Raw genomic sequence first — 10,053 nt, 5'->3', positions numbered from 1 at the left:
ACCTCTGGATGGGGATAATGGATGAAGGGCACACTGTGGAGGTGGTAGAAGCTGCTTCACTAAAAACCTCTGATCTGAAGTCAGGTTATGTATTCTGTATTCTCCTAATGTTAAAGTGAGCCTGATCCTAGATCTGTGGGGTTGAACTTGATGCAACGTGATATGGCACCAGTCTTTCCCTCTCTTGGGGATTTGATTCCCATCAGAATGGTAGACCGTATGCTGTGCAGATGCTCATCTCTGTCACGGTCTGGCGTGATATTCCATGTTGGAAGAGGCAGAGCTCATGATATGTATTGAATGTTGGACAAGACTAAGGAATGGTAAAGCCCTATTAGAAAGAAAGAGTCGGACGGACGGACGGACGGACGGATCAGTAGATAGACAGATAGATAGATAGATCAGTAGACAGATAGATAGATAGATCAGTAGACAGATAGATAGATAGATCAGTAGACAGACAGACAGATCAGTAGACAGATAGATAGATAGATCAGTAGACAGACAGACAGATCAGTAGACAGACAGATAGATAGATAGATCAGTAGACAGACAGACAGATCAGTAGATAGACAGATAGATAGATAGATCAGTAGACAGACAGACGGATCAGTAGATAGACAGATAGATAGATAGATCAGTAGACAGACAGACGGATAAGTAGATCAGACAGATCAGTCGATATGTTAGTTAGTTGATATGGATGTCCTCAGTGTGTTTTGAGGCTTGGTATGGATGACAGTTGGATCAGTCCTCTCTATAGTCCTAGCGCTGTCAACAACTCCTGCCCAAAGTGTTCTACACTACATCATAGATTCCGGTCTCTTAAATAAAATAAAATAATAATCTCCAAAAAACAAGTCTTTTATTCGATATGTATTGGTGGTCTCTTCTAATTATTGCATTTACCTTCTCATTTGATCAGTTTGGTTCCAACACAAATACAGATTATAATATGTTGTCCTCTCTTTAGAGTGATATATTTTCTCTTGATTCCCATTGTTTGTTTTTGTTCCTCAGTGTGTCATTTTAGAATAGAGGGATCCCACAACACAGCATTGATTTGATCATCAGGAACACCTTTACACCTTTAGGACCCCCCCGTGATGAAGTCTAACTAGAGATCAACACTGAGCTGTTGCAGAGTGATATGACAGTCCTCTTCCCCCCCATTCACTGGTGTTTGATTGTTTATTAAATTATAGAATAAAGAAACCCTGGTTGGATTCTAGTTGTTCTCGAGGCAGTGTTCATTTTGTACCTTCTAGCAGACTAGAAAACAGTTCATTTGTACCTATCTAACAGACTAGAAACAGAACAATAGAAACAGTTGAAATCAGCAGGCTCTTCAAATGTCAAGTCATCATAACGAACATCATTTAGAGTTTAAAAAAAAAACAAATAGTGTGAAAACAACAAAATATACTTTTAAATATACAAAACCAGGCAGGGATAAAAAAGCATGCCAGACATATTTGATACGTACACAGGATTTCCCAGTACTAAATGTAATGTTTTTTTGGCATATTTTCTATAGTGGTGAAAAGAAAAGGATTCAAATGGTTTGTATCACACAACTACAGGATGGTTCAAAATGGCCGCTTCTGAGTTGTTGTTGTTGTGAATCCAGTAACAGTAACATGGAGAAGGACCTGGGATAATTATACAACCTATATACAACGATAGATCCCTTCCATCAATACTCCTCAATACTCAAACTAAGTCATCGACAGCATGAAAATACTCAACTCTCCTCTAGAAAGACTAAATTCTGTAGTCGTCTATACATCCTTTTTTCCTCTTTAAACTATACTAATACTGAGAGAGAAAAAAAGTGATTCTCTTGTTTTTTGTTTTTTGAAGGCTTGTATGTTTTTTTTTTCCGTACATACACAATGAAAACTTCTCTTCTTCCTGGGCCTTTTCCCACCTGATAATTATGGCAAAATGTTGTTCACAGAGACTCTGATTTATAGCAGTGCTTTGAGGTACCCTAATACACTCTGTCTGTAGTTGACAACCATACAGTCTGGAACACAGTGAAGATTCAGATTCTGTTCCTAGCGTTCAACCAGCAGGTACCCTAATACACTTTGTTCCCTCTTCTTCATATCCATTAACTACGCTAGTGAAGTCTCTCTCTCTCTCTCTCTCTCTCCCTCCCTCCCTCTCTCTCTCTCTATTTCTCTCTCTCTCTGTCTCTCTCTCTGTCTCTCTCTCTCTCTGTGTCTCTCTCTCTCTCTCTCTCTGTCTCTCTCTCTGTCTCTCTCTCTGTCTCTCTCTCTGTCTCTCTCTCTGTCTCTCTCTGTCTCTCTCTCTGTCTCTCTGTCTCTCTCTGTCTCTCTCTCTCTCTGTCTCTCTCTCTCTCTGTGTCTCTCTCTCTCTGTCTCTCTCTCTCTCTCTCTCTCTCTCTCTCTCTCTCTCTCTGTCTCTCTCTCTCTCTGTCTGTGTCTCTCTCTCTCTCTGTGTCTCTCTCTCTCTCTCTGTCTCTCTCTCTCTCTCTGTCTCTCTCTCTCTCTGTGTCTCTCTCTCTCTCTGTGTCTCTCTCTCTCTCTCTCTCTCTCTCTCTCTCTCTCTCTGTGTCTCTCTCTATATGCAGAACAAATATTATACCAGTTTAGAAAATAACAAAAAATCTAAAATATTTTTCAGCCACACAGAAAATACCTATTTAATTTGCAGCACTGTGATCTATCTATCTTTACAGTCCGGATAAATACATTAAGGCCAATAATTACAATAATAAATACCAAAGAAACTATAAATAAAATAAATCTCGTAGCACTGTAGGTGTTGGGTTTAAAAAATACTTATCATGAAATGTAGTGAAAAGGAAGATGTGTTTTTTTTGTGTGTTTCTCGTTCATCCCCCTCCAGCTCTTCAACCGTACGGTTCACTAATATTCAATGGTTTCAATGGAGTCTCTGACTTCTTCTTCAAAAAAACCCCGCTGTCTTCAATGTCTCTGTGACAGGTGGCCACGTGGCATGGGATACTTCGCCTGAGTCCCAAATGGCACCCTATTCCATATACAGTGCACTACTTTAGACCAGGGCCCTATTCCCTATATAGTACACTACTTTAGACCAGAGCCCTATTCCCTATATAGTGCACTACTTTAGACCAGAGCCCTATTCCCTATATAGTGCACTACTTTAGACCAGAGCCCTTTTCCCCATGTAGTGCACTACTTTAGACCAGAGCCCTATTCCCTATATAGTGCACTACTTTAGACCAGGGCTCTGATGTCAAATGGACATGTATTTTAAACTTCCCCTATGGGTCTGTTTATTAAAAGTTCTACACTATATAGGGAATAGAGTGTCATTTGTGGCGCAGCCTTGGACTGTGAACTGTGGCCCCCTGGTGGGCTGGGGTGGTACTACTAGAGCTCAGACATTGCCCTGAGCCTGGCTCTGAGACTGTGGCATGACCAGAGTCTTCTGCTGCAGTAGCATAGACGGTCCAGCAGGGGGCACTGTGTGTGTGGCGGCACCAGAGGGTTTGATCCAGGGCAGGGAGAGCAGGGACACTCCGGTGGTGGTAGCGGTAGCTGTCATGGTAACCTGGATCATCTGGTCTCTTTGGATCAGACGAATCAGAGCCTTGAGACGCTCCAGGGAGGACTGGGTGTCCCTCTGTTGACCAATCAGACGCTCCCGCACGCCCATCACCTTCTGCTGGGACAGAGACACAGGAACATAAACATGTGTAAGTACTGACGAAGACATCCGGCTAGTTAGTTAGCACTCTGCTTCACTGTTGAGCTCCATCTGACTAGTTAGTTAGCAGTCTGCCTAACTGTTGAGCTCCATCTGGCTAGTTAGTTAGCAGTCTGCTTCACTGTTGAGCTCCATCTGGCTAGTTAGTAGCAGTCTGCTTCACTGTTGATCTCCATCTGGCTAGTTAGTTAGCAGTCTGCTTCACTGTTGAGCTCCATCTGACTAGTTAGTTAGCAGTCTGCTTCACTGTTGAGCTCCATCTGGCTAGTTAGTTAGCAGTCTGCTTCACTGTTGAGCTCCATCTGACTAGTTAGTAAGCAGTCTGCTTCACTGTTGAGCTCCATCTGGCTAGTTAGTAAGCAGTCTGCTTCACTGTTGAGCTCCATCTGACTAGTTAGTAAGCAGTCTGCTTCACTGTTGAGCTCCATCTGGCTAGTTAGTAAGCAGTCTGTTTCACTGTTGAGCTCCATCTGGCTAGTTAGTTAGCAGTCTGCTTCACTGTTGAGCTCCATCTGACTAGTTAGTTAGCAGTCTGCTTCACTGTTGAGCTCCATCTGGCTAGTTAGTTAGCAGTCTGCTTCACTGTTGAGCTCCATCTGACTAGTTAGTTAGCAGTCTGCTTCACTGTTGAGCTCCATCTGGCTAGTTAGTTAGCAGTCTGCTTCACTGTTGAGCTCCATCTGACTAGTTAGTTAGCAGTCTGCTTCACTGTTGAGCTCCATCTGACTAGTTAGTTAGCAGTCTGCTTCACTGTTGAGCTCCATCTGACTAGTTAGTTAGCAGTATGCTTCACTGTTGAGCTCCATCTGGCTAGTTAGTAGCAGTCTGCTTCACTGTTGAGCTCCATCTGGCTAGTTAGTAGCAGTCTGCTTCACTGTTGAGCTCCATCTGACTAGTTAGTAGCAATATGCTTCACTGTTGAGCTCCATCTGACTAGTTAGTAGCAGTCTGCTTCACTGTTGAGCTCCATCTGACTAGTTAGTAGCAATATGCTTCACTGTTGAGCTCCTGATCTCAATGGAAATGTACAGTGTTGTGAGTGTGTCAGGGGTCAGAGGTCATACTGCGAGGGACTTGTTGGTCTTGCTGTACTGTGTTGTGAGTGGGTCAGATGTCATACTGTGAGGGACTTGTTGGTCCTGCTGTACTGTGTTGTGAGTGTGTCAGGGGTCAGGGGTCATATTATGAGGGACTTGTTGGTCCTGCTATACAGTGTTGTGAGTGTTTCAGGGGTCAGAGGTCATACCGTGAGGTACTTGCTGAGCTTCTGGTCCTGCTGTACTGTGTTGTGAGTGTTTCAGGGGTCAGAGGTCATACCGTGAGTGACTTGCTGAGATTCTGGTCCTGTGTTGTCAGAGGTCATACCGTGAGGGACTTGCTGAGCTTCTGGTCCTGTGTTGTGAGTGTTTCAGGGGTCAGAGGTCATACCGTGAGGGACTTGCTGAGCTTCTGGTCCTGTGTTGTGAGTGTGTCAGGGGTCAGAGGTCATACCGTGAGGGACTTGCTGAGTTGCTGGTCCTGCTGTACTGTGTTGTGAGTGTGTCAGGGGTCAGAGGTCATACCGTGAGGGACGTGCTGAGTTGCTGGTCCTGTTCCTCCAGGTGAGCACACTCCTTCTTCAGCTCTACATTCCTCCTGAGCAGACTCCTCTTCTCCCCCTCTCTCACTAAACACACAACACACCTAGTATTAACACAGCATAACACACACACACCTAGTATTAACACAGCATAACACACACACACCTAGCATTAACACAGCATAACACACACACACCTAGCATTAACACAGTATAACACACACACCTAGCATTAACACAGTATAACACACACACCTAGCATTAACACAGCATAACACACACCTAGCATTAACACAGTATAACACACACACCTAGTATTAACACAGCATAACACACACACCTAGCATTAACACAGCATAACACACACACACCTAGCATTAACACAGCATAACACACACACCTAGCATTAACACAGTATAACACACACACCTAGTATTAACACAGCATAACACACACACCTAGCATTAACACAGCATAACACACACCTAGCATTAACACAGCATAACACACACCTAGCATTAACACAGCATAACACACACACCTAGCATTAACACAGCATAACACACACCTAGCATTAACACAGCATAACACACACACACCTAGCATTAACACAGCATAACACACACACACCTAGCATTAACACAGCATAACACACACACACCTAGCATTAACACAGCATAACACACACACCTAGCATTAACACAGCATAACACACACACCTAGCATTAACACAGCATAACACACACACACCTAGCATTAACACAGCATAACACACACACACCTAGCATTAACACAGCATAACACACACACACCTAGTATTAACACAGCATAACACACACCTAGCATTAACACAGCATAACACACACACACCTAGTATTAACACAGCATAACACACACCTAGCATTAACACAGCATAACACACACCTAGCATTAACACAGCATAACACACACACTAGTATTAACACAGCATAACACACACCTAGCATTAACACAGCATAACACACACCTAGCATTAACACAGCATAACACACACCCCTAGCATTAACACAGCATAACACACACACCTAGTATTAACACAGCATAACACACACCTAGCATTAACACAGCATAACACACACCTAGCATTAACACAGCATAACACACACACACCTAGCATTAACACAGCATAACACACATACACCTAGTATTAACACAGCATAACACACACAATACACCTAGCATTAACACAGCATAACACACACACACCTAGTATTAACACAGCATAACACACACCTAGCATTAACACAGCATAACACACCCCTAGCATTAACACAGCATAACACACACACTGCAAGTAAAGGTGTCTCACCGGTCTTGTGTGTCACATAGGACTGGACAAAGTTCTGTGGCCACGACATGTTCTCTTTGTTCAGAACCTTCAGGAGGAAGGAAAATGGAGGACGATACAAGGTTATAAAATGGAGGACGATACAAGGTTATAAAATGGAGGACGATACAAGGTTATAAAATGGAGGACGATACAAGGTTATAAAATGGAGGACGATACAAGGTTATAAAATGGAGGACGATACAAGGTTATAAAATGGAGGACGATAAAAGGTTATAAAATGGAGGACGATACAAGGTTATAAAATGGAGGACGATACAAGGTTATAAAATGGAGGACGATACAAGGTTATAAAATGGAGGACGATACAAGGTTATAAAATGGAGGACGATACAAGGTTATAAAATGGAGGACGATACAAGGTTATAAAATGGAGGACGATACAAGGTTATAAAATGGAGGACGATACAAGGTTATAAAATGGAGGACGATACAAGGTTATAAAATGGAGGACGATACAAGGTTATAAAATGGGGGACGATACAAGGTTATAAAATGGAGGACGATACAAGGTTATAAAATGGAGGACGATACAAGGTTATAAAATGGAGGACGATACAAGGTTATAAAATGGAGGACGATACAAGGTTATAAAATGGAGGACGATACAAGGTTATAAAATGGAGGACGATACAAGGTTATAAAATGGAGGACGATACAAGGTTATAAAATGGAGGACGATACAAGGTTATAAAATGGAGGACGATACAAGGTTATAAAATGGAGGACGATACAAGGTTATAAAATGGAGGACGATACAAGGTTATAAAATGGAGGACGATACAAGGTTATAAAATGGAGGACGATACAAGGTTATAAAATGGAGGACGATACAAGGTTATAAAATGGAGGACGATACAAGGTTATAAAATGGAGGACGATACAAGGTTATAAAATGGAGGACGATACAAGGTTATAAAATGGAGGACGATACAAGGTTATAAAATGGAGGACGATACAAGGTTATAAAATGGAGGACGATACAAGGTTATAAAATGGGGACGATACAAGGTTATAAAATGGAGGACGATACAAGGTTATAAAATGGAGGACGATACAAGGTTATAAAATGGAGGACGATACAAGGTTATAAAATGGAGGACGATACAAGGTTATAAAATGGAGGACGATACAAGGTTATAAAATGGAGGACGATACAAGGTTATAAAATGGAGGACGATACAAGGTTATAAAATGGAGGACGATACAAGGTTATAAAATGGAGGACGATACAAGGTTATAAAATGGAGGACGATACAAGGTTATAAAATGGAGGACGATACAAGGTTATAAAATGGAGGACGATAAAGGTTATAAAATGGAGGACGATACAAGGTTATAAAATGGAGTACGATGGAAACAGTTATCTTCCTTCATCTAATACATTCAGTAGTGTTGTTATAGTCAGATGTCATTCAGTAGTGTTGCTATAATCAGATGTCATTCAGTAGTGTTGTTATAGTCAGATGTCGTTCAGTAGTGTTGTTATAGTCAGTAGATGTCATTCAGTAGTGTTGTTATAGTAGATGTCATTCAGTAGTGTTGTTATAGTCAGTAGATGTCATTCAGTAGTGTTGTTATAGTCAGATGTCATTCAGTAGTGTTGTTATAGTAGATGTCATTCAGTAGTGTTGTTATAGTCAGATGTCATTCAGTAGTGTTGTTATAGTAGATGTCATTCAGTAGTGTTGTTATAGTCTTAAGATGTCGCTGTAGCATTACAAAGTAGCCATTCTACCCCAACCAGATCTCTATCTTCCCACCTTCTTCTGACACTTGGTGCAAACCCAGACCCCCCGGGGCGGTGTTTTGAGAGGTGGGTGCAGGCAGTCAGGGTGGTAGGCTCTGGGGCAGTTGTGGCATAGCTGCAGCTCTCCGTCCCCTTTACACACAGAGCAGTGGTCGTCGTGCTCCAGCTCTTCCTGTCGGACAGACATACAGTCAGATGGTTCAGGACGTACGGCTGTTAGTGCTTCTCTTCCACCTGCCGTTCAAATATCACAGTAATGACACGTCTAAACAACACCCACTTTTTTGGGTGGGGGGGGGGCTTTTGATGTAGATCCACTCTAAAGTACTGCATGATTGATTGATCGATTGATTGATTGATTGATTGATCGAGTGAAACACTGAATATCTCTCTGATTACAACGCCCCCTAACAGTTCGTCACATCGTCCCCCATCTCTCAGATTATCTGTCAAATGACTGTTGGAATAACTACAACACCACTATCTACAGTATACAACACTACAACACCACTATCTACAGTATACACCACTACAACACCACTATCTACAGTATACACCACTACAACACCACTATCTACAGTATACACCACTACAACACCACTATCTACAGTATACAACACTACAACACCACTATCTACAGTATACAACACTACAACACCACTATCTACAGTATACCACATTACAACACCACTATCTACAGTATACAACACTACAACACCACTATCTACAGTATACCACACTACAACACCACTATCTACAGTATACAACACTACAACACCACTATCTACAGTATACCACACTACAACACCACTATCTACAGTATACAACACTACAACACCACTATCTACAGTATACAACACTACAACACCACTATCTACAGTATACCACACTACAACACCACTATCTACAGTATACCACACTACAACACCACTATCTACAGTATACCACACTACAACACCACTATCTACAGTATACCACACTACAACACCACTATCTACAGTATACCACACTACAACACCACTATCTACAGTATACAACACCACTATCTACAGTATACCACACTACAACACCACTATCTACAGTATACCACACTACAACACCACTACAACACTACAACACCACTATCTACAGTATACCACCACTACTACAGTATACAACACCACTATCTACAGTATACCACACTACAACACCACTATCTACAGTATACACACACCACTATCTACAGTATACAACACCACTATCTACAGTATACCACTATCTACAGTACAACACCACTATCTACAACACCACTATCTACAGTATACAACACCACTATCTAAGTATACAACACCCACTATCTACAGTATACCACACTACAACACCACTATCTACAGTATACAACACCACTATCTACAGTATACAACACTACAACACCACTATCTACAGTATACACAACACCACTATCTACAGTATACAACACTACAACACCACTATCTACAGTATACAACACTACAACACCACTATCTACAGTATACAACACCACTATCTACAACACCACTATCTACAGTATACCACACTACAACACCACTATCTACAGTATACAACACACTACAACACCACTATCTACAGTATACA

General features: G+C 41.7%; 1 protein-coding gene across 2 annotated transcripts; it reads right to left on the bottom strand.

The window, feature by feature from the left end:
* Positions 1–3,126: 3,126 nt before the first annotated feature.
* Positions 3,127–8,979, bottom strand: LOC121843117 (PHD finger protein 21B-like). Of its 2 annotated transcripts, none has more exons than XM_042312716.1 (4): positions 8,453–8,979; positions 6,651–6,717; positions 5,286–5,389; positions 3,127–3,681 (listed from the first exon to the last, which is right to left on the bottom strand). In XM_042312716.1, exons 1-4 carry the CDS (start codon positions 8,624–8,626, stop codon positions 3,394–3,396), a joined length of 633 nt encoding a protein of 210 aa, XP_042168650.1. In that variant the 5' UTR covers positions 8,627–8,979; the 3' UTR covers positions 3,127–3,393. The 2 variants fall into 2 exon arrangements, with proteins under 2 accessions (XP_042168650.1, XP_042168651.1); XM_042312717.1 differs by having other exon boundaries at positions 3,128–3,678.
* Between the last annotated feature and the right edge of the window lie 1,074 nt (positions 8,980–10,053).

Source organism: Oncorhynchus tshawytscha, unplaced genomic scaffold (genome assembly GCF_018296145.1).
Source record: "Oncorhynchus tshawytscha isolate Ot180627B unplaced genomic scaffold, Otsh_v2.0 Un_contig_7891_pilon_pilon, whole genome shotgun sequence".
NCBI classification, from domain to species: domain Eukaryota; kingdom Metazoa; phylum Chordata; class Actinopteri; order Salmoniformes; family Salmonidae; genus Oncorhynchus; species Oncorhynchus tshawytscha.
This window is presented reverse-complemented; position numbering and strand designations above follow the sequence as displayed.

Excerpts from the sequence above, each read along its gene's own strand:
- LOC121843117 (XM_042312716.1), bottom strand. The coding sequence starts at position 8,626 with ATGTCTGTCCGACAGGAAGAGCTGGAGCACGACGACCACTGCTCTGTG. Across the intron at positions 6,718-8,452 it reads GCACCAAGTGTCAGAAGAAG|GTTCTGAACAAAGAGAACAT; the intron begins GTGGGAAGATAG and ends TTCCTCCTGAAG. Across the intron at positions 5,390-6,650 it reads CTATGTGACACACAAGACCG|TGAGAGAGGGGGAGAAGAGG; the intron begins GTGAGACACCTT and ends TTGTGTGTTTAG.